Source organism: Rattus norvegicus, chromosome 7 (genome assembly GCF_036323735.1).
Source record: "Rattus norvegicus strain BN/NHsdMcwi chromosome 7, GRCr8, whole genome shotgun sequence".
NCBI lineage: Eukaryota > Metazoa > Chordata > Mammalia > Rodentia > Muridae > Rattus > Rattus norvegicus.
Genome location: NC_086025.1, coordinates 32,661,356 through 32,686,982, shown reverse-complemented (window position 1 = coordinate 32,686,982; position 25,627 = coordinate 32,661,356). Strand labels below are relative to the sequence as shown.

The following is a 25,627-nucleotide window of genomic DNA, read 5'->3' as shown; positions in this document are numbered from 1 at the left end:
AGACCATCAACAGCTTGTAAGCAACCCCCCTAAAATGATGACCTTCACACTGACATCCCTCACCCACCAAACATTCAAAACTATCCACCTCATGTTTTCAGGAATAGTGTGTCATTCTCTTAAAATAGCTTCCTGATATCTGGGGCAATGTTCCCCTTTTGGGACCCTAAGAAAATTGGGATATTGGCCAAGTCCTAAGAAAGCCAGCTGTAATATTTGCTGTCCAAGACCTTAAGTGAGGTTCTGGCTGGAACTGTTAGTGATGCTGGGCGATCTAGCTAGCTGTATAGAAGCTGTTCTAGATGCAGATTTGTGAGGAAACAGCATTGAGGCAGTCTGTGATGCCAAATCAGCTGGGTTATTTGTCTTCTCTTCTTTGGTGTCTGGTCCTTTTGCTCTGAAAACATATAAACTTTCCAAGGTAATATACATTTTGCATTGTCACATGTATAGAATGTGTGGTGTGACAATGGACCTTTGATTCTTTGATCTACATTCAAGTAGGTAAAAGGCATCTACTTTATAAGACTGCTTGGACTCTGTGGCCAAACTGTAATATAAATTCTCATCCATGTCATTTGAAAGGATGGCATGATCAGTCTTGAGTCCTCAGTAGCTAACAAGAGTTATTTGCTATGCATAGCTCAAGTCCTGGAGACATTCACGTCTCAGTCAGTCTCAGACCTGTTCCCATGCAGAGGGGTCGTCATATACTTTATCTGTTTTGTTCTTCTTGGTTTCTTCCTTCATGTCCGTGATCAAGAACTTCAGGAGGTGTCACCCAGTCAGTCTGATTTTGATTGGAATCCATAGTTTTTCTTCTCCCATTGAAACAAAGACAAAACCTCTCCCCAATGCAAAACATGCCCTTCCTTCCATTCTGAAGTTATCATGTATATAGGCTGATTTAATTCATCAGACCTTTCTACATTCCAGTGTTTTTTTTTAACAGTTGTGCTATCTGTCTCATTGGCATTTCCTGAAGCAAACCAAAGGGAACCTCTTTCTTCCCCTTTGATTCTCTCTGGTCACATCATAAAGATCTTCTTCAAGGAAATGGAGAGGCAAAATCTGGGGCTGGTACTCTTTAGGCCTCATTTGTTGTGCCCACACACATCTCTCCATGGTGGAGAGCTGCTCCTATGCTGATGAATGGTCTTCTGTATTTCTCTTCTCCATCCTAAGACCATAGAAAAACTCGCTGTGCAAAATTAATTTCTCATTTTCAATAAGACAAAGTTGAGATCTGTCAAATCTTTCCATATCTGGAAACATGCTTTCCTAATCTGATCTGATTTTAAATGCTCATTAAAATGCTCTCCAGAATGTAGATCGTTCCTGAGAGACACAGCCAGAATACAGCAAATACAGAGGCGAATGCCAGCAGCAAACCACTGAACTGAGAATAGGACCCCCGTTGAAGGAATCAGAGAAAGAACTGGAAGAGCTTGAAGGGGCTCGAGACCCCATATGTACAACAATGTCAAGCAACCAGAGCTTCCAGGGACTAAGCCACTACCTAAAGACTATACATGGACTGACCCTGGACTCTGACCTCATAGGTAGCAATGAATAGCCTAGTAAGAGCACCAGTGGAAGGGGAAGCCCTGGGTCCTGCTAAGACTGAATCCCCAGTGAACTAGACTGTTGGGGGGGAGGGCGGCAATGGGAGGAGGATGGGGAGGGGAACACCCATAAGGAAGGGGAGGGGGGAGGGGGATGTTTGCCCGGAAACCGGGAAAGGGAATAACACTCGAAATGTATATAAGAAATACTCAAGTTAATAAAAAAAAATGCTCTCCAGATACACACACATACACACACACACACACACACACACACACACACACACACACACACACACACACACACAAATCACATCTTCAAGTTGGTCTTGGCCATTTCTCACTTTTAAATAATTTCTTCTGAGTTTAAGATCTCAATAACATAAATTTATTAACCATCTACTCAAATGGAAGCATGGTGACAATTAAGCAAATAATTTGCTCCTTTCCAACTATTCAAAGTATAAGCAAACTTATGACCTATTATTTCCCAATAAATGTCAGATAACAAACATCTTCCATATTACTACATGGCCATTTAGTGCAATGTAATATATTCAAATGTGTATATAGAGTTCACTTAACCATCTCATATTCTTTTCCCAAAATTTGCTAATCTTCAAAGTATGTGCTACATAAATACTTTCTTTTTTTCATAATAAGAGGAAATTGAAAACATCATCACACAAAAAAATTAAAGTTATCAGTCAATCAACAACTAAGGCTGAAAATATTCTATCAATTTCTCCTCCTCCAGAAGATGCTTTTATATACTCAATAAGTGCCTGCAGGAAGTAATCAACATTTTATTAACTACCACATACATTTGCACTGAGTGTTGATTAAGAAAAAGAACCTTAACTATATAAAAGGTCTTTATGAAATGTTATTACTTAAATGCTTGATTAACATTATGTAAATTCAGTAGTCTTGAAGGTAAGCTTAAAATATAGAAACATGTCTTTCATATTTTATTATTTAAGAGCTATTTCCCTGCCACTGTGATTTTTCTTCTAGAATGTTCTACTACATTTAGACTCGATGGTAAACTTCTGGGGTGTATGAATGTGTGCCTGTGCATGTATGTGTGTGTATGTGTGTTTCCATTCCACATGCAATTCTCATTTTGCCTATAGAACATTCTCTGTTGACCCTCATGCAAGTATTACAGTCAGCTTGCACAAGCAACAGACAGCCAGTGACACACTCCTCTGCTCACATCAGTTTTCTGTAACATTACATCAGCAGGTCAAGGTCAGCCATTATGGAAATGTTCACACAAACATGAAAACCGTAAACAGAAATCTGGGCTCTTCTGGCTGTGAAATATTTCTCAGAGCGCTGTCTGGCCACCTCTAGAGAGGTCATTTTACTTTTCTCTGAACTTCTTTTTTCTTACTATTGTTAGAGTTCAATTAGAATTCCTGTTCTTGTTAGTGTACCTTGTTGTCTCTGTAAATCATTCACTCCTCTTTGTCTGGGATTGTAGTTTATTCATTGTGTCTCCCAGCAGGTACCAGTGACTCACTCAAGACTGGAGACTACAACTGCAGTCCCAAGGTCAGATTACTAAGGCCCCTTTAGCTCAAACTTCCTTGTTGAAGGTTGCTCTGATGCTGTGTATTCAAAGGCTGAATTCGATATCCCAAGATCTGGTTGCCCCAGACGAGCAAATTCCCACGTACACCAGCCTTTGTTGTGTAGACTTTGCTCCCCAACTTAAAGCTATTGGTTAAATAAAAGTGGCTACAACCAATTACTGGGGAAAATCGAGAGAGGTGGAGTTTCAAGATGAAGGTCGCAAGGAGAGAAAGAGGAGGAAGAAGAAATCAGAGGAAGATGGAGAGAACAGGATGTCTCCGTTAGACATGAAGTACTAGGAGCAGGTGTCAGAGTGAAATGCTCCCCCCATGTAGGTTGATGTCATTATGCAGATGAAGGTAGGTACAGGATAGAATGAGACCTGTCATTGGACAAGAAGGAAAGATGGGAAGGAGAAACATTTTAGAGAGGAGAAGAGGCTGGAGAGAGGAGGAGGAGGGAGCTGAGAGAACATGGCGGCGGATGTTAAAATTCCTCTCTGCACATATTATAGATCATTATGACTATTCTTAAGGGATGGATGTGCATAGAATGTTTATAGATGTCTGTGTTGTCTAGATGGGCAAAATATATCTTATCAACTGGATCAAAGGATAGTGTGTGATATGTTCTTTCATGTGGTGACTTAATTGAGTTCAAGAGCATGTATGGTGGCTGGATGCACCAGGCCCACCATGGAATTGGGGTGTGTACGCCCGACTGGGTAGAAACCAGCCAAGAGAGCTGTGAGTGAGGACGGGGTGACCTGACAGGGTGCTGTGTTGGAATGGATCACAGACAGTGGGTCAGAAAGTAGATGGGGGCAGTGTAGAGCCGCTGAGATAAATTAGCGCTAGTTCCATTGGCCCACTGGAGCCAGAACCAGGGAGAGAGCTTGACCTTCAGGGTACTCCAGGGAATTGGTTCCACCACTTTTTATTTTACCATAACACCCCCAGGACAGACTAATGGAGAAGAAATAATCTTTTGAATCAGACAGAAAGTAACAAGTGACATATATCTGGGATGTGACTTACAATAGTTCACAACCTGTCCAATCTGGGTTTACAGCTTGTAAATAAAATATCAGGATTTTGTGTCTGGTATACTCTCTAACTAGAATAAATAATTCCTTTACACTACCACATGATATAAAATTCTTTGTAAACATTTGCATCTTGTACAAACATTGCCACTCAGGGCTTCAACGTCACACATAATGGTTATAAAGTCTTGGGGGTCTCATCTTTACCTCAGGGAGGGGAAAATGAGGGTTCCTGAAGAAGTATTTTCCATAAAGGGACAGTGTTGTTCCTCTCCTTAGCCTCTCTTGGAGTGGTGACAGAGAGGGCTTCTAGGATGGACTTTAGAAAGGGCTTTGGAAACAACATTGAAACAAAAGATAAGATTTCTGGATTTTTACACCAGGCCATTCCAGTCTTAGGCTCACTAAAAGAGAAATAATCTTGGTCAAATCATTTAATTCTTCTGGACTGTGGTCTGTAACTGAAAACTGAAGGTTTTGGAATGGTGGCTCCTTATCTGCCTTATAGTTTTTTGGTTTGGTTTGGTTTTGGTTTGTCTTTTTGTTTGTTTTTAAATTTTTCTGACAGGGTCTAAAAGATGTATCCCCCACCCAACCCCACCCCATCCCTCAGAAGCTTGTACCAGGGTCAGCAGCTCCTGTCATCTCTGCATTTTCTGTGAGTTTCTTTTGCCTCGTGTGTAGGGAACTCTTGGGACTAATTCTGATGTAAGTAGAAGCCACTGGGAAGAAGAAAGTATCATGGGAGTTAAAACCTTCCTGGAGCTAAAATAAGAAGGAAAACACACAGATAGATAATCAGTAACTCATATCACCATCGTGGGCCTCCTAATTAGATATGTGTGGCTGATAAGCAGTGAAATCAAACCACATTGCAGAACCTAGGTAAAATGCGTAGCAAGAAAGAGAAGAAACATCTCTGTTCATCTAATCACTGTGCCACACACACATCAGGAAGAAATCATTTTAAAACAATGCAAGATTTAGCAAAATTAGCTTAACTCTAAGGATGCCCTGACCTAAAATGTCTCCTTAAATTTCCCTGTAAAACTCAAAAAGCAAAGCCAGGTGTGGTGGTGCACACCTTTAGTACCAGCGCTCGGGAGGCAGAGGCAGGTGGATCTCTGAATTTGGGGATAGCCTGGTCTACAGAGAGAGTTCCAGGACAGCCAGGGCAACACAGAGAAGCCACGTGTCAAAACAAAACAATGAAAACAACAACAATAGAAATAAAAATCATCCCCCAAAACAGATCTGTTGGTGAGAAAGCAAGGAAAATTATCTTGATGTTAACACATTGGGTTTCAACCCTTTGAAGTCTAATAGCTTGGAAGAAGAAATGTCATAAAGTCCTAACAACTGTGACAGTATTCACATGGCTCCCATTGTATATCTCTGAATGAGGGGCTGTGTGATATTACATCGTCATTAACATTTATATAAATCTCGGAGGGAACAGGTTGTTATGCACAGGGCAGGAACCACCTTTACACAGCCTGACTGTCCACTCCTAGTCTCCTTTTGACACAAGCTTGCAGTACAATGACTTCGAGCACTGGAAGTCAGGTAAACATATTAGGCTACACCTCAGTCACTGATTGCTTAAACTATGTACTTGATATTTTGAAACATCTGTATCTACATAGTAAAAAACAATACTGTTACCATCTTGGGTTTACTGAGGGACACTGCCTAAATTATAGAACATGCTAAATAAAGTGCTTTTAGGATTTTTAAGGCTTATTTTTGGCTTGGGCTTGTTTGTTTATTAGTTTTGTTTGTATATGTATGTATGTGCACAGCTGGGTGTGTGAACACAGTACCAGTCCCCTTTGTCACCAGCATAGGGCATCGGATCCCCTGGAGTTAGAAGTCTTGGAAAGTTGGCTGATGTGGGTGTTGGGAACCAAATTCTGTTCTCTACAAGGGCAGTGTACTTTCTTAACTCCTGATCCCTCGCCAGCCCTCTCACCCCCCACCCCTTGTTTTTGTAATCTACCTTTTTCAGGGTTCTAAGGGGCAGTTAAAACCATCAAAAAGTTGCAGGCATCTCCATTTGTTGAAGTCACCTACCAAGTTGAAAACATGTCAGATCAGAATGAATTCACAGTATTTCAACATAATTCCTATTCATCGGAGCAAAACTACAACAAATTACTTGAACCACAATAGTCTCTCCATGCAAGTAGGGGACACTATCAGATAACAGTAATCTAGTAGTCCAATGGCAACATCAGAAACAAACAAATGAAAGGAAACAAGGCACAGAGTCTTTCCTATGTGAACCGAAACTGCTACTTTGTTTTCTGAAGACACAGGCTAAATCTAATGTAAGCTGGGGACTAGCATAACAGGTAGAGAGACACCGCTGGGAACAGGAGATAAGAGTATAGCATCTGGTGACAAAGTAGGCTGATAGGACAGATGAAAGCTAGAGAGACCCTGTCTTAATTAGGGTGTCTGTTGCTGTCATAGAATAGCATGACCAAAAGCAGCATTGGAAGGGAAGGCTGCTTACTGGCTTGTTTCCTTTGCTAGCTCACCCTGCTTTGCTTATAGCTCCCAGGATTACCAGCTCAGGGTTTGATACCACACCCAGTGAGCTTGACCCTCCCACATCAATCACCAACCAAGAAAATGATAGGAAGATTTTCTCAATTGAGGTTCCCACTTCCTAAATGACTCTAACTCACGGGAGGCTGATAGGAAACTATCTGGGACAGTCCTGAAGCCTGACTCATTTTTCCCAAAAAGCATTGCCGAATTCCAAGTCTATGGGAGACAAGGGAAGTCTAAGAAGACAATGAGATTTCCCAGTCTCTTATTCAAAATGCCACTAGAGGGAGTATTTTGTAATAAACATACTATCTTTCAGATATCTGACAGAAGAGGTAGACTGAATTTAGGCAGGTACATACAAACGCATACCAGATAGGTCGTAAGCCCTCCGACCAAGCTGCCTAAACAGGAAAGGGCAAGAACATATAATGTATATGACATCACAAAATCAAAAACAAAATAAATAAGAGAGAAAAAGTTTTAACATGGAATTAGAATTTACATAAAAACATAAATTCCATAAGTACAATAGAAATAATATTTAACCTTAAGACCCATCAGATAAGATTGACAGTATACTAGAGGTCAAAGACAGAATTTGGAAAGTCAAGGGCAGGCCAACAAAAAATTTCCAAGCTAAATCCCTGAAGTTCACATGGACCAGTGGTGTGGAATCTATGGAGAAAAAAGAAGGAAGCCAGAACAATGTCAACAACAGACGGTCAAAAAATGCCAAGTGCTGCTGCCCCTTCTTTGAAAACATCTATAATTCACAATTTATGTTAAATTTTAATGCTGAGGCAGGAGAATGACAGGTTCTGGGTTAGACTACATTCTGAAACCCAGTATCTTAGTTAGGGTTTCCACTGCTGTGAAGAGATACCATGACCACGGCAACTCTGACAAGGAAAGCATTTATCAGGGGCTGGATTATCATTTAGATGTTTAATTCATTGTCATCATGGCAGGAAGCATGGCAGTGTGCAGGCACACATGGTGCTGGGGAAGAGTTTTATATCTGAATTGGAAGCCAGAGGAAGAGAGTGTGACACTGGGACTGCCTCTAGCATCTAAAACCTCAAAGCCAACTCCTAGTGATACACTTCCTCCAAGTCTTCACCTTCTCCAACAAGCCCACACCTTTTAATAGTGCCACACCCTGTGGGCCTATGTACCAATTTTCATTCCAAACACACCCAGTCTCATAAAATACACACACACACACACACACACACACACACACACACACACACACACACACGTACTTCTTCAGTGATCAGAAACTCTCCAGTCTCTTCAGCCCAGTCTCTCTCTTAGAGATCTTTTTTCTCTTAGAGATGTCAATACACTAGGCTTATTAGGGAATCTGTGCCCCAAGCTGGGGGACCTTCATTTTCTGATGTGAATACTTTCCCCTCAGTATGCTTAAGTTACTTGAGTACTAGTGACTGAGCCCCACTCATAAGGTACCTTGAGGACATAGCCTTCTATATCCTACAGTGTGGAAAGCTTCTGTAAAATCTACCTGCCTCTAAATTAAAGTCTAATTCCAGGCTAAGCTATTCAGAACAAAGATACTACTAGTATTCCCTAAAATACATGTTTTAATGTAGGAAAATGGTTCTCATCCACCTCTCATTGCCTCTTCTACAAACTAAACATTTCCATTTCTTTTTACTGCTCCCAATTTCAGTGTTAATGTGCACTCTTAGCTACTGGTATAGAAACCTATTTGACCCTGGTTTCAAAAAAGGAGATTTGGGATTAGGAGAGATGGCTTAGTGGGTAAAGCATCTGCAATGAAAGCATGAGGACCTGAGTTCAGATCCCCACATAACAAAGCCTGACTTGCTCACACACATCTATTCAGCCCTAATGCTGAATCACTAGGCAAGGAAGAACAGACAAGTGAATCCTTGGATCTCATTGGCCAGTTGGCTGAGCCAATCAGTAAGTGTTTGGTTCAGTGAAGGACCCTGTCTGGAAAATATAATGTGGAAAGTGATAGAACAAGACACCCAACAGCTGTCTCTGGCCTCTACATGCATGAGTTCATGCATGGATACATCCATAGACACACATGTACAAACACATGTGTGCATGCATGTACACACACACACACACACACACACACACACACACACACACCATGGAAATTTTGTCTCACACCTGGGAGAGATGGAGGGTTAGATGGGCTTCAGCATCCATGTGTTCTGCCTTTCTAACATGGATGACACTTGGTGCTCCTCCACAGTCACTCATGTGTAAGTTCTGCTGGACTCCATCTGCAAAGCATGTGATCAAAAGAAAGGAGACCTGCTTCTCTGGCCATCCAGAGAAAGCTTTGATTGCCCCCACACCCAAGTGGGAGGTGCATCAGCTTCTAATTGATCACCAGCAACCAGAGGCTTGGTTCTGTGTTGAAGGAAGAGGAAGGGAATTAGGCCTGCCTAAACCTAAAGAGAAAGAATATAGCTAGCAAGAGAGGGGTGGGTGAAAATCAGTCCAGTTTAGGAAAGTATTGCTATAAATTAGGCAATCATGAGATCAATAGAGTCATGATTAGATAACCGTTATCTTGTACTTGAGGTAGAATCCAGCTATCAATTGTAAATATGTTTAATTGTATCAAGTAGTTCCTGCGATATATTAAGCGTAAGAAGAATTTGCACAATGGTATATAAATTATTTATCATTTTCGGAAATAGTATTCTCTAGACTGGGAGTGTAGCTCAGTGGAGAGTGCCTGCTTATTACACATGAGTCCCTGAGTTACATACAAATACCCTGAGAAATAATGATGCCGTGTCTAGTACACCTCCACATTCATCATAGTGAGCCCTTTCAAGACACGATTGACCATGGTTAATCACCCTACACAATTTTTCTTAAGGACAGCGGGGAAATATTTTTCAGATATTAAAGTCAAAATATACTTCATCTTTAAACAATGATTTGTTCAATAAAGACCAGAAGATAAAAATGTATACTATTGACTTTTTTTTTTCAAACAATTAAAAATGACCCCATGGAGTCTTTCCTTGGTTAATTTGGTTGACCCTGAGAATTTAACCATGCACAAAAGGTTGATCAAAATGTGGAGCAGCTGACTCCATTAACACCTACTGAAAGAAACAAGACCAATAAACTATAAATGGCTACTTAACTGCCTAATGTCCCATAACCAGCTGTGCACACTGATCACTCTGAGCATGCATAAGAAGGTATAGAGCGACCAATGTCTGACCACTATAATTCTTTAAATGACAGCAAAGAAAATAAGAAATAAAATCAAGCAAAGGATTAGTCATGAAGTTTAAAGATAATTGTATACAACAACTGTAGGTTGCATCAGAAACAATATGTATTTCTGTTCATCTTTCCTGCCTGTTCTTGGCACTCATGAAAATGAAATCCTACAGCCTGACTTTTATTGTCTAGCAGTTTTGAGAACAGAGCAGCCCTTTATTTTCTCAGTTGGATAGCAACCATCCTAGGAACATGTCAAAGCATTTATCTGTCAGCGACGGCTATTCTATTGACAGGAACGTTGAACTTGTTTCCAGTACGAGGCTAATCATTTATAGCGTGGTTAAAACAAATAAAACTCTGAAATTGGGGTTGGGGATTTAGCTCAGTGGTAGAGCTCTTGCTTAGCAAGCACAAGGCCCTGGGTTCGGTTCCCAGCTCCGAAAAAAAAAAAAAAAAAAAAACCTCTGAAATTGTACTAAGTGTGACACTTTTATTCCGTGCTGGGGAGACCCTGAGGAATGGTTAGAAACTGTGATGAACTGGGTACTTCTTGTCATAGCTGAACCCAGGAGCCTGTCCCCAATCAGTTCTTTGATATATGTGGAAGTAGGGACATGTGAATGCAGTGCAGCCAGCCTAGTTAACATTCTTAAGAAAAAGAAGATCCTACAACCTGATTCTTAACAAGTTGCCCTAGTTTTTAATGTTGGGTTGACTTTTTCAAACAATCTAGGGAAACATATAGATCAATCATCACTCCAAGCTTATGGCCTTGGAACTCCTTATTCATGTTAACAAAACAGAGAGCAGGCCATGTGCTGGAGCAAGCTTCTCCTTCTGCAGGATGGAGAGAATCTAGTAGGTCAGTGGGTCACATGGGAAGACGAAGGACCCCTTCATGGTCACAGTGGTCCTTCAAGCTGTTCATGAAGACGTTGGTCCTGGAATTGTGTTTCCTCCTGGGTACATTTTTTTTTCTTTCCTTGGTCTAGTCTCCTTGACAAATCATGTAGAGAAGGCATTATTTTCCCCCTTTATCATTCTTCGTGGCTTTGTTCTAGCCTTTTAATTTTCTTAAGTTTCAACTAGAGTTTGGGCATTTTTTTGCATTGAGAATGAGTATCCCATTACCATTAATCCCAGGAGAGGCAGTTTTACACTCCTATGTGTGAGTGTGTGAGTGTAAGAGCACTAACGAATGAAGTATGACCTTCCTTCTGCACACCAAAGGTGTGAAAGTTTATTCATTCTCCTTTCTTCCTGCCATGAAGCCATTCAATTCTAGACAGCCTAGGCAGGAGCTCACATCGCTTTATGCCAGCTCTGTTAGTAAAAGCAATAGTCCTTGATACTCCACACCCAACTCAGGGGTGACAGTGATGGACTTGGAGTAAGATGAGGTGATCTAATCAGTTTTCAAGTCGAAAAGTAGATGTTCTGCTACTAACACAGATAGGAGAGAATCAGAAACTAATATGGAGATTGCAACAAGGCGACAATTAATAACTTAGCTGCGTTCCTCCTTGGAGTGTGGTTCCCAGTGAAGAAAAACACGATTTTCTTCATTAAAACACAGAAGCCTGACTTCACTGGAGATGTTCAGTGGTACTCTAATTTGAAAACCACTGAGCCTCGAGCACTTCACAATAAGTGCGTCACATAGATCCAGTGGGTGTTTTAGTAAGTTATTGGTTAGAATGTGTGAGCTAGGCACATTGGTGACACCACTAGTCCCAGTTACATAGAAACTGAGGCAGGAGGATCCTACTGAGTCCAGGAGTTCTGAGCTGTGGTGTGCTGTGGCAATTCGTTAGTCTCCACTGAATTTGTCATCCATATGGTGATATCAGGCTATAGAGATAACTCAGCCAACAAAGTACTTGCATAGTAAGCAACTGAGAGTTCAACCCCCAGAACTCTGCTGGGAAGATAAAAGCTGAGCATGGTATAGGTGGATGTCCTTGAACCCACAGGCCAGTCTGACATATTTGACAAGTTCCAGGCCAACGAGAGACACTGTCTCAAAAAATCAAGATGAACAGTTCCAGAAGAACAAGACCTTAATTCTCCTGTAGCCTCTGCTTACACATACATCCACACATGTGCACACACACACACACACACACACACACACACACACACACACACACACACACATCTGGTGATCTCAGGGATTAGAATGAGATTACCACTAGGTGTCTAAGTAAAGAACAAACTGTCTTGGGTCAGAATTAATTTGAATTTGTTTTTATGAGTAATCTATTTTTTTAATGCTTCTCACATTTCAAAAGTCTGCATAGGCAACAAGCAAATTCTCAGGGTGTGATTTAATAAGAATTCTAAGAGATGCATTTTTATTTTAATTCCTTGAAAATCAGTGCTCACAACTTTGTTTCTTAAGACAATGATCCTTTCTTCTACTACTCAATGATACCAAATCACACTATTAATAAAATAGCTCAAACCTTACCCAAACTTACAAGGATATAGGGGATAGGTAAAGTCCTAAGGAATGATTTCGACAGCCTTGTGAAAAACAAGCAGAAGGGGAGCCTAGAGGACCCCCAGAGGTTGCTGGGGGAAGTTGGAAGCCCCATTTGCAACATTTCTGTGTTAGAAATGCCATTGTTCAGTAGAAGCAAATCAGCTGACCTTTCTTGAAGTATCTTCCATGCCGGAGCTACTTCTGGGTTTGCCTTTTTCATAAACAATATCTAGAGCGTCTCTAAGGCGGGGTAAAGCCTGTTCCTTCCTCAACCCTAACCAGGTTGCTAAGGCTCAGTAAGAGGGTCCGTTTTACCAGTGTAGATCCAGTCGCCAAGCTCTAGCCAGGCAGCTGGATGTACAGTTGAGTTCACCCTGAGGCTGGTGAGGACCTGACCCAGACAATGTCATGTTCAGAGGCAGGCCATCCCAAAGGTACTAAGACCTTCACTGCTTTCTGGACTCCCTCTTGCATTTCTATTTGTTGAGCTCCTGTTACCTTTATGTGGGCCTACCCAGCTGGTCTTTCCTGGGCTGACAGGAGTGGTGAATCATTAGTCTGGGTGACTTAATTCCTAGAACAGTGGTATTCTTCCCCAACAAGGTGAGTACATTGTTGGATTTTGTTGTGTTTTAGAGACAGAATCCATAGCCCAGGCTGGCCTCAAGTTTGATAGACAGTGAAGGATGACCCTGAACCCCTTATACATCTGCCTTTAACTCCCAAAGGCTGAAATTCTTGGTGTTTACACCACCAGGATATTCGTAGTTCTCTTAAACCTGGGCGTTAAAAGCTGCTGACTCTTCTGAGGAATGAGCCCGTACTGAACCTGTCTTGTAGAGAACACAGAGGAGATGGCATATGCAGGGTTACTTTTCAGTTTGACTCCATCAGTTCCATAGACGGAGTCTCTGTGGAAGGGGCCTCACAGAAGCAACAGCCGGTATCTCACTTAATTTCTGCAACAACACTATGAGGGAGGCTTTCTGATGCTCTTCTTATAAATGCAGCCTGGAAGAAGGCAACGTGGCCTGAAATGGTCTGTCCCGAGGTCACTCCATAAGTTAGCAGTGAGCCTGGAGGCAAAGCTAGCTTAATTGGTTTGATAGTTCAAGCCCTTCCTACCAGCAACCCTGGATCCCTACTGCATCCGAAGACTCTTCAGTCTTTCAGGGAGTCCTGCCCAGTGACTGTCACCTTGGCCTGTGTGCACTTATTGCTGCCCTATTTGCAATATTTAAAACATTGCTCAATAACTAGCAGTTAGTGACTTTTAAATGCTATTGGGCTTGAATAGCCTCCTTGTAGTCCTACACTTGTGTTAGATGATGGCTGCAATCTTGAAAGTCACGTTTGTCCTAAAGCTAAAATGGCAGAAGTCTCAAGCCAGGAATTCTGATGGCGTTATTGCCCAGGAATTCATGCATGTTTCCTGGGTCTTGGTAATATCATTGTTGTAGGGAGAATCGCTTGGGCAATATATGGAAGCATCACCTGTCAATAAAATGCTGTTGACCTATTAGCTTAGAGGGGAAGTAGGGAGGTGGAAATTCCAGTACAGAGAGAGGATTTCTGGGACACAGACAGGCACAGGAGAATTCACAGGGAACTCTAAGGAAGACTGTAGCACAAAACTGAAGGAGAGGTAGCTATGTGGCATGACTTAGACTAGTTTAAATAGGATAGTTGGGTCACAAGCTAGTGGAAACTGGCCAAAGCTTTTGGCCTAGGCATTTATTCATATATAAGAAATCTCAGAGTCATTATTTGGGGCAACAAAGAGGCTGGATAGAAAAGCTCACAGTTACAGTTGTCACCTAGAACTTGAGAAATCCTCTAAAGGAAAAAGGTAACAAAATCCCTTGGTGTGCACACCTGGAAAGTACCTAGAACTCCAGTCTTCAGCCTGGCCTTTCGTTTGTTGAGAAATGATGAACCAGCCTCTCTGGAAATCCCAGCCAGGGGCTCAGGATCTGAAATATTATAACAGGCTCATCTGTCAATAAGCAGAAAAGGTTTTCCTCCTTTTTTCAATTCTTCTCCAGGGAAGGTAAAATTAGTTTCTAGAGACTAACAACCAGAAAAAAACACAGTCTCAAAACCAAACCAGGACAGCCCCACCTTTGCTAAATGTTCCCTTGACCCTTCAGCAAAGGCACCTCATGCACCCCTTTTTGACATGCTAAGTTCTACCGTGCTTGAGCCCCAGCTCCAAAATTTAAAGCAAACTCCAGCATAATTCCAGAATTCGTTGTAAGTATGAATTGAGCTGATTTTGGTTGATTGCTCAGCAGCTCTCTTTAAACAATGCTCCTATACCTATTAGCTTCATTTGACCTTTAACCAATTAAGAGTCAGAGTAAATAACGAGATTATGAGGTTCCCAGAGTCAATATCATAATATTGCCATGGCAATGTCACAGCACCGGATTCCTCCTCTTTGCAGATATGAATAAACCTCAGAGCCTATTGCTTCTTGCTACACAGTTATCGGACTTTGATGCTTGGCCGTGATCAGATGAAACAAAAGCAAGCCTGAAATGGATGGGCACACAAGAACACTGAGATAGGAAGAGGGGAGGGTGTTGGTGTGGTGCCCTTTAGTGTGGAGGTAGTCATGTGTTATAACACAATGGGAGCACAGAGCTACAGTTTGCATGGGCATAGCCACAGCATTTCAGACAGTGCTGAACCATAAGCAGTACAAGGCCAAGTCATGAAAAACATTTGTTGACTTTCAATATTCACTATTTATTAAGTCAAGGAAGTAAACGATATTCCATGAAGATGCTAGAGAGTGCTACTGATGAGATTAAAATTATATTGTACTAAAATGTGAATGATTAATCACTGTAAAGTCTGTCCTGTCCGAACACATGGATTTCCAGAGGGTTCCAGATGCAGCACTGAAATTATTGGGCATCTCAGAATGAGTGATTAACAGCTGAACAACCCATGCAGGGTCTATACCCACCTTCCGGTTTCCCATGACAAGGGGAGACAGTGTTAGCACCTATTCCAGAGCCCTCTCTCTGTGAGTCATCAAGAACTGACTTTGTTGCTATCATTGATTGAACAAGTAGGAACTGGCACCACCCCAATGCCACACAGGTCACTTCTGTATTCTCATGCGAAACATGGCCAGATGGCAGAATCAGCCTTACTGCAGCAAGAGAAGGGATTTGTGGGAAGGGAACTCTGCATGTGCATCCTAAAGAGCACCAGTCATCAAAAGAAACAGGGCACCAAACAAGGTCTGGAGTTTTCTTTTCACAATCATTTTATTTTCCTTAAAAGATTCCTTTTAGGGTCTTTCTTATGTAACCCAGGCTGGCTGTGAGTCCGTAATGCATGTTTGTACATGTGTGTAGACATGCATGATTTGCATCAGTTATCTTTGACAGCACACCTCATTATTTAAACGTTAAAGGAAGGGACTTTGTTTTCCCCATCAGGAATCCCCAGAATGCACTAAATGCATGCATGTGTTCAAACAAGCAAGATATAAAGAGAACCTAGTATACGTTTGATTCTCTTCAAACAGAATCATCACTAGGAGTTAGCTACATGGCTTTGGATTTTCTTAATTTACCAATGTATTTAATGGTCTTTTGTTTGGGAATAGAAGTAGGAAGTAAGTTTTGATGTCAGTCTACTATTTAGATGGATTTAACATGCTATTCACTATACCAAAGTCACATGAGTAAATTATCTTCAGAATGTCAAGGGAACTGATGAAAATTGAGCTCTCCTTGCTTCCTCTGAATTATAAGCTTGCCTTTGACATTTCAGACACCTTTTCTCACTTCAGTCTCCCTGTGACCTCAGATTGGACCAGCTGCTTCTCCCCAAAAACGCAACAACCTGCTTGTAATTTCCCAATTTGAAAAAAGACAAAGAAAAGACACAGGATAGGTGGCATTTGAACAGCGACACTACAGAAATAACCTGTGATCTAGAGAATAGCAACTTGGACAGTGTCTTCTGGAAGTTTCCTGAATTAGGTCCTCCTAGCCTGGTGGAAGGATGCAACTGCCCTGTGCTGAGGCACAGCCCCCCCAGGAACCATTGAAGAACCATTTTGAGAGCCAGAAGAACCTTCTCAAGTTTGACCGGCAAGCCCCTAGCCACATTTCCACCTTTCCTACTCTGAGAAGATTAAGAGGCAGTGGGTGGGAGGTCTCACACTCATTACTTCAGCAAGAATACTCCTTGAAAATGCCCGTAAGAGGAAGCTGAAGGTATCCTGCAGGCTCAAGTTGCCATCCCAAGAGTCTACCTGGAAGTCCAAAGGATTCTTCTCATGTACTGTCACCTTTGTGACCTCAAACAAGGTTGCCTTCAAACCCCGAAGGGGCCATCAATGCAACTAACACAATATGGCCACAAGCAAAACCCAGTGAAGAGGATGCCCTTGCTGCCCATTGGTAAGGCATCCCTCACAGGGAGGAAAGAGCCACACTGCCCAGCCTTACCATACAACACCTAAAGATTCTCAGGCGAGGCCTCTGGTTTGTAACTGAAAAGAATTCAGGGTTAACCCAATATCCAAAATGAGGAGACCCTACCATGAAAGATAGCACAGGAAGATGTCAGAATACACGAACTTTTTAGTAATGCTAACCACTCTGGTAAAACAGCAACATTCCAGATAGAAGGAAAACGGGTCAACTCTAGCTCAGTCTCTCCTGTGTCCTTGAAGGACAGTTTAAGTAAGGCTACCAGTGGTTTTAAGGCACTGTATAGCAATGAACGGTCTCTCGCAAATAGACACCACTTAGAGATACTTTGGTGGCTAATGAGAAAGAATCCATTATTCAAAGTTCTTATTCCCCAACCCACCTTTACCCTCTAACTAATCCAGACCATTTTAGTGTCAAGAGTGAAATTACTCTCCTCACTGTGACTGCTTTGGAGCAGACTAAACCAATTATTTTTAAACTCTCTTTCAGGGAAAAAGAGTCACAGCCCAGCTGTATGCATCTTTTCATTACCAAGTTGTGACAGCTGTTAGCTCTTTAGGCGTCCATCTCCAGTCATGTTCTCAGGAGCAAACGGGGTGCTACACTTTCAAAAGCCAAACCAAACCAAAACAATCGCTCTACATTTGTGGCTGCGAAAGTCTTCACTTTCGGAATACCCTTTAAGAAGGCAAGACAAGTTCAGGGACCGGAGTCCCTGCCTGTACAGTCCCAAGAATCATGGTTTTTTGTTTTGAATTGTCAGTGTGTTGGCTTTTCCACATAATTAGCGTCTATTTAGTAATGGTTTTATCTAGTAGGGGAAATAGAATGGCCAAAAATATTCACCAGACTTTCAAAAGGAAATTCAAAGGACTGGGGATAAAAGGACAGGAAGTTCCATTTAAATGAGCATGACCTTTAAAAAAAAAAAAGAAAGAAATGAAAAGAAGGGAAGGAAAAAAGAGAACCCGGCCTCCTATGGCAGCTGTGGCCTCACCTACAATTACAGTGTGAGTGGGCAGCCAGCTCTTGAGCTCCCAGCATGGCCCCCACTGCCTTGCCTTCCCAGCTGGAGATAAATAGTTTCTGTGACAGGAAAGGACAGCTCTGTGCCTAATTTTACCCACTCGGTTAATCAGATTGCCAAGAAAGTTGCCATTTCATTTGGAAAACCCCAGAGGAGTGAAGAGGACTTTGACACCTATTTGTCCCAGTCAACATGACACCAGTCCACAGAAGTAGAGGAGAATGCAAATCGTTGTGTCGAGGGTATCTGTTTGCTATGACAGCATAACAAACCACACCCAAAATGTTGAAATACTAGCCAGTGATTCTTTCTTGTAGGCCTGTGGGGTCGAGTGGGGCTCACATGGTCTATGCTGGGCTCAGTTGGGCAGTTCAGCTCCTTATGTTCTTTGTCCTTTTTCCTGGACCAAAGAGCATATTCTTCTTTCAATGATGGGAGAGGCTTAAGGGCATAGAGAAGACATGCAAAGCTTCTTTCTTTGGGACTCTGAATCTCACTTAATTTTATTGACCAAAGCAAGCCACTTGACTGAGTCGAGGTTAGGGCCTATGTGCTACTACCCTCAGGAGAGCAAAAGTAGCATGCAGTGATGATGAGGATACAAGACACAGGTGAAGAGAGGGACCATGGGCTAATCCCCTATAGGTGTGAGCTAGGATAAGGAGCACAGATGTGTCAGAGGCAGAGGAGAACACATTCAGAGACCAATGATGTGGTGAAGTTGGTTTGAGTCTGATCAAGCATGGCTTAGTATGTTCAGGAGCCTTCCAATCTGAATGGTGTTCAGTGGCGGGATGGTGTAATCAGGTGGTACAAGGTGGACATCTGCTGCAGATGAGTGGATATGATGACTTGAAGGGCCCTAGGGGCTTTTGCCAGCCTTACACCCACCATCTCATATCAAGATTAGGCCAAGTACCAACTTCCCACCTCGGGTCAAGGCTAGGCCAAGTTCCATTCTCTACCCACAGTTCTTGGGAGGAGTAGGAACTATCTTAAAAAAAACCTTAGAGGCTCGTGACCCCATATGAACAACAATGCCAACGAACCAGAGCTTCCAGGGACTAAGCCACTACCCAGAGACTATACATGGACTGACCCTGGGCTCCAACCTCATAGGTAGCAATGAATAGCCTAGTAAGAGCACCAGTGGAAGGGGAAGCCCTTGGTCCTGCTAAGACTGAACCCCCAGTGAACGTGATTGTTGGGGGGAGGGCAGTAATGGGGGGAGGATGGGGAGAGGAACACCCATAGAGAAGGGTAGAGGGAGGAGTTAGGGGGATGTTGGCCCGGAAACCGGGAAAGGGAATAACAATCGAAATGTAAATAAGAAATACTCAAGTTAATAAAAAAAAACAAAACTGACTGATAGTCACCTGACCCTCTGGTTCCAGACAGAGTTCGGTTGCATGTCATATGCTTGCTAGCCAATAGATTCAAAGGTCAATATGCTTAGCCAATAAGTTTAAACTGTAACCTTCCCCTAAAAAGTATAAAAACTGTATAAAAGTATAAAAGGTATAAAAGTATAAAAACTGTAACCTGTACCCCTAAAAAGTATAAAAACTGCTTGTTATAGCCATTCGGGGTCACCTTCTAGTCACTTGCCACTAGGGGCTGATTGAAGGTTGGCCCCGACGAGCTGGAAAAATATACCTCTTGCGATTGCATCGAACTCCATTCTTGTGTCTCACTTTGGGGGGAGGGGCTCTCCCAGTAGTTAAGACTCACTTTGAGCCTCACAGACTGAATTTTTGTTAAAAAGAAAGAAAGAAAGAGAGAAAGAAAGAAAGAGAGAGAGAAAGAGAGAGAGAGAGAAAGAAAGAAAGAAGGAAGGAAGGAAGGAAGGAAGGAAGGAAGGAAAGGGAAGAAAAGAAAAGGAAAGAAAAGGAAAGGAAAGGAAAGGAAAAGAGCATGACTGTTCCTGGGTATGGTAGAAGAGAAAGTTTATTGTAGATAAAAGGAAAAACACAGATGGAGGCAGAGACAGCTGGGAAAGTCCAGACTAAGACATTACTCTGAGCCTTGTGAGGAGACAAGGGAGTAGGGGAGGGACAGCCAGACCAACCATGTCAGGAAGATAAAGGGTTGACCAAAAGAGAACAGATAACTAAGATAGCTGGATTCTACAAGAACAGCCACTGAAGTCAAGTCAACCCAGCTGCTGGGCTGGAGAGTTCAAGGTAGAGGGTAGGATGTGCCAGCCATACCCTGTAACATGTAGGAACTGAAGGATGCTGGGAGAACCTGGCAGCTAGGTCTGTTTGCTGTGTTAAATCAGTCATTTGCCCCAGGGTTTGAGACACAAGGAGAACCTGTTGAATGACTGAGGATGGGAAGCTATGTTTAGGCTGTAACGAAGACTGGGGTTCAAAGAAACGTCCCAGATTGTGATATTTAGGACTACCACACAGGTTTCGGAAAAGTTGAAAGAGAAGATGTTGACCATCTATTTGCACAGCTGGGTGGTTAACCATCCTTTCACTGAGCTAGTCAGATTCAAGGGAAGGAGTCTATTCTTCACCAGCATTCCTACTGTCCCCCTATGACATGAGCATGAACTCAGACTCACTCCAAGTCTGCTATAGCCAAAGATGCCCCTTGGGAAAGAATCTATACAGCACTTCCTTACTAACAGTGGACTTTGTGCTTATGCAATGCAGTCTCATTTACCCCCAAGTACAGTCACTTTATCCCTTTTAGTTTGTCTCCTTCACATTCATCCGCTCCCACAGTCAAAGTTTTCCCAAGACCCCAGAGTCCAGTCAGTACCCAGCTAGAGTCTATTTACAAATCAATTTATTACAGGGAAATCAGAGGTAAGGGGTGGGAAGGAAGCTGCTACCGGCTGTGCTTACTACAGTCATTCAACTATCCCCAGAGAGTTTGCATTCTGACAAAGGACGTTGCTAGAGACAAACATGGGTGGCTGTGTGAAAGGGCATGTTAATCAGAAGGAAGCAAGTAGAGAGAACTTGTGGACAGGAAGCCATTCCTGGCACCGATGAAGTCCGTATTCACAGAGAATTGTCTGTCTTACCCCATCTTCAATCCTGCCCTGCTGCTGAAAGGAAAACACACAAACACACACACTGAATTTTCATGAGAATGAACACTAATTCTCAGTGTCAAAAGGAGTAGAAGGAAGTTAAATATACCAAAATTAACTAGCTCAGTGTTAACAGGATGGCCAAATGGCAAGGCGTTTGAAAATCTCTCTTGAGGAAGAAATAAGACAAAATGGTTGCTAATACTCCCAGGTAAGATCCACGTGGGGTCACCATTAGAGAGGGCAGCATTCCCCAAGTTAAGGTCCTAAGTTTGGATTCTGTCTTCAGTTCTTTCTGGCAACAGATCCTGGGCCATGTTCTTCAGAGCTCTGGGTCACAGTCACTATGAAGCATAGCTACGGACAGTATCTATGTGTTCATCTCTTTCCCCGATGTCGTGCCCTAACAAACACAACTTAAGGTAGAAGGTGTTTATTTTGGCTCACAGTTCCTGGGTACAGTCCATCATGGCGGGAGTCGTGGGGAGGGGTGGTAAGATGGAGGGCGGGGCATTCTGATGTTCAGCTCTCTTCTATTGGCTCAGTCCAGGACCCTCACCCACAGAGTGGCATCACCATAGGCCACAAGGTAGATCCTTCCACCTCAGTTGACCTAAACCAGATAATCTTTCATAGGCATCATCAGAGCTAACTCAATCCAGGTAACCTCTCGCAGCCATGCCAAGTGGTGTGTCTCCTAAGTGTTTCTATATCCTGTCACTTTGAATTGTCAATGGTAACCATCACGACCTCACAACTTTTCTTCATTGATTAAATACTACCAATCGATTAGAAGTTATTGTAGCTATTGTTTTGTTTCGTTTTTTGTTTTTTGCTTTTTTTCGGAGAGCCCATTCATTTATTCATACTTCCTTATGCAGGTGACTGGTTGATTCTTTTTAAAATGTTGTGATGTCAGACCTAAGTATGCTGTTATCGAAAAGCTCATCTGCTTTGTCAGAACATCCAGTACACCACAGAATTGCACATCCACAATCTTTATTCAAAGCTTGTTAGGTGTTGGTTTCCACTTAGGGAAATCAAGACCCAAGGGAGCATGTCACCACAGGAATGTGATGACAGTCTGGGATCTGGGACTTAGGTCACTCAATTGTATTGTGCTGCTGTTAGCTTCCTATGGCTGCTGTATTGAAGCACCCAAAGCCAAATGACTAAACAAGTGTAGATGAAAATAATTGTATTGTAACATATAAAAATTGTATGTTTGTTGGGAGGAAGTGGGTAGCAATTCAGAGCTCATTTAAATATTTCCAGGGGGCAATCAACCCAGAACCGAACACATCCATGCTGCTTTTTAGAAGAAGAACCCTTAATGTTTAGGACAGCAAAACTAAGAAAACACTTTGGAACCAGCAAAGACTCACAAGTGGTGCTCAGCTCAACTGCTCTCACTGTAGCTGCTTCCATTAAGGAAGCCGACCCCACTCCTTCCCAAAGAACACAGAAATCCAATCCACTGCTGAGCTGTGGGGAAGAGAGGCGGTGTTCTCTGTAGCAGTCTATGTTCCTTCATGTTGTTGGACAGGAGAATTCTTACTAATTGCTTTCCTACATCTCTGTTTCATTACAACTGTGGTTCTTAATACTTTTATTTGTCTTCATTTTTGATGTTCATAAAAGTTTTGCATTTGCACAGATTGTGTTATACCCAGAGGCATCTCCACCCTCCCAGAATGGGCATCTTTGTGCTTTGAACACCAAGGTGAAAAGTCTAGTTCTTGACTCAGGGCCTGCATATACCAGATGCCCTCTCTCCACTCCATATGGACAAATTTAAGTCAATACTGACCTGTGTCATTCTCAATGAATACCTTATATTAGAAAGAACCCCAGAAAGGGGACAAGTGGGTGGGAATAATATCATAATGTATTTTGGGTTTGTGTACACATATGATTACTTACTTGTTTAGGATCCAGACTCTGAAACCAGATTCATCTGAAGACTGCCAGCATTTTATTGCATAGGCCAACATTTCTATTTATTCAACAAGCTCATTTGAATACTGCTCTAACCCATGTGAGATGATTAAATTCTCTGATATGTCAGTCCTACTACAGCCTCCTGAGAAATATTTATAAGAAGAAAAAATGGAGTCAGAGAAAGGAGGTAGGAAGGGAAGGAGAGATAGAGGGAGAAGGGGACAGAAGAGAACATTCTGGAGTGAGTGGGGAGACTTCTAAAGGAAATATCCTGGTTGAAGTTTAGAGAGGAATCTTACCAGATAGTGGAGGTAAACGGAAGTGCAAATGGAAAATGCAGAACTGACTCTGGAGCCTGGCAGCTGGCTATCACCAGAGTACACAGTGCAGGTTTTGTTATTGTCCCACTTACTTAACAAGTGTTTACTGAGCCCTTGCTGAACAGAGGGATTTGGAGGAGTCAGGAGCTTAGTTAGGATAATGCAGAATTAAGGCAGGAACCCACAAAACGACCTTTGAAAGTAAATCACTTTCCAAGGGGGAGAACATCATAAGAGAATTATCTCATCTATTCCTGTTCGTCTGCTTGGGAGACACAGAGAAAGGACAGATAAAACAGATTCTAAAACTCCAGGGAGTGGAGCTAATTGAATAAATCTGAGCCTAACTTTGCTTACACAGACCTCATTTAAGCTACTTAGCATTGGTACCACATGAGGCAGAATGTCCTGCATTAAGCAGTAGTAGGCCTATGAAAATGGAGCCAGTACCTCTCGTCCCTGGCATAAAACCAGTTTTATTACAGTCCAGTCTCTGTTTTCAGGTAGTAAACTGCAAAGCAATGAATACCAGAAGGCACACAGGGTGCGGATCATGCATGACTAGGATATATGGTTTATATCTTTGCTTTATCTGTACAGGATAAAGAGTCCCTGAAGTATCTCAACTGTTCTAGCAACTCTTCTCATTTCTCTCTAAATAAATTAAAAACTATTGGCTTCAAACAATCAGCTGTGAATTACAAGGTGCACCAGGGCCGCCCCCATATATCCTGCTCACCACTGAGGCAGTGCGCACCATTTGCAAAGACATCTGGATCTAAAGACTCTCTTTTAGTGTCAGGCCAAACAATAGGGTGCTCTGGATGAGTTAGGATTATGCATGGATAATAGGAATGAAAAAGCCATGCTTGTCTTCTCGTGACCCGACTATGTCTCAAAACTGAAGTAACTTCTAAGAACAGGTAGAGCAACCAGGCCTATATGACCAGAGTTGTCTGAAGAATGACTTACCAACATCTTGGCTCTCAGCTCTCACCTTTGTTCTCTAGAGCACAGGTTCTGTGAGTACAGGCAGAGTACAAAATCTGGTATTAAATGGACTTGAGGTGTTCCCCTGGGGACCTTCTAGAGTCTGATAGGCCTACTGATCATCTGTGACACCAACTGCTACTGCTGCTGACTCCAGGTCCTATTGATTCTGCCTACACTCATTGCACATTGGTTATTGTTAATAAGCAAAAGGGTCTTTCCAAATGATTAAGATCTGGTAGAACTCTGGTATGGACCCATTTGAATAGAAGCCTCACTTAGAACAGTCATAAGATATGAGTTATTGGAACCAGATGACTACCAGCCTTTCATAAATGGTCTGTTTGAGGAGATTAGGCCTGGATCTCCCCCTCAGAATGGTCTTGTCTCAAATTACTCATCCCACAGTCTTACAGCACCTATAACAGGTACACCATCAAAGGTGACCATTTGGGTCAGAATCCCCTTATGGAGCTGGTGGGCAGTTTATCTCTAGTTGCTATAAGACTTATAACTGCCCACTCCTGATCTTCAGCATCCCAACAGTGTCTTCCAACCAGAGTGGCATCTTGTGGAAGTAGAAGTGATGGTGACAGACGTGTCGTAGATGCAATGATGGTAGGTCATTAGCTATGAAAGAATGTAACACTTGGAGTATTTGGAAGACTTTCCTCATGGTTCTATTGGCAAGATCATCAAATCCCTTAAGGTCTAGGAGACTGAAAAATGTATCAATGTTGGTAGGTTTTAGGCCAGTTTTGCTCTTGGTGGGTCTATTTCACAAAAGAATTCTTACATGGACACCCAATGTATATAGTAGATCTAGGTGAAGTTGAATTGGTTAAATTGACGTTGACTCCCCAGACAGTGAATGATGCTATGTGGTACTGGTTTGCCTTCCCATCCTTTGCTGGTCATCATTGGGCTTTGCTGATGCTGGTCTTCACAGATGATGCTGTGTGGTATTGGTTCGCCTTGCCATTATTTGCTGATCATCGTTTGTCATGACTCCCTAGAAATGCACCAAAGAACTTCCAGTGGTGTTTCGGTGGCTTTTTGTTGCTTCTGTAGACTTGAGCTATTGGGCAGAGCTTCACAGCTTTTTCTGGATCGAATTGCCAGTTGCTGATTCCTGAATGATGACTGTGAGTGGATACAGATGCTGCTGATGGTTGATGTGAACTGAACTGCTGAGATCCTGACAACGAAGATTGGGTTCACTCCAAAGAACTATTTCTAAACAGATGCACAGTCTTTGTTGCCCTACTAACCTTTCCTTTCCACCACTTCTGGTGGGTGGTGGTCTAGAAGGGAGGTTAAAACATTTAAGAAGCCTTATTAAAAGTAGGT

The 25,627-nt window shown here is 42.4% G+C and overlaps 1 protein-coding gene across 1 annotated transcript in view; it reads left to right on the top strand.

Moving 5' to 3' along the window:
* The window catches only part of Plekhg7 (pleckstrin homology and RhoGEF domain containing G7), a 77,916-nt gene that overhangs the window by 5,677 nt on the left and 46,612 nt on the right, over positions 1-25,627 (top strand). Inside the window, 6 exon segments of the mRNA XM_039080593.1 lie at positions 12,888-12,921; positions 16,574-16,914; positions 17,536-17,638; positions 24,298-24,360; positions 24,362-24,434; positions 24,813-24,895. Of these exon segments, the coding sequence (XP_038936521.1) occupies positions 12,888-12,921; positions 16,574-16,914; positions 17,536-17,638; positions 24,298-24,360; positions 24,362-24,434; positions 24,813-24,895 (697 nt within the window).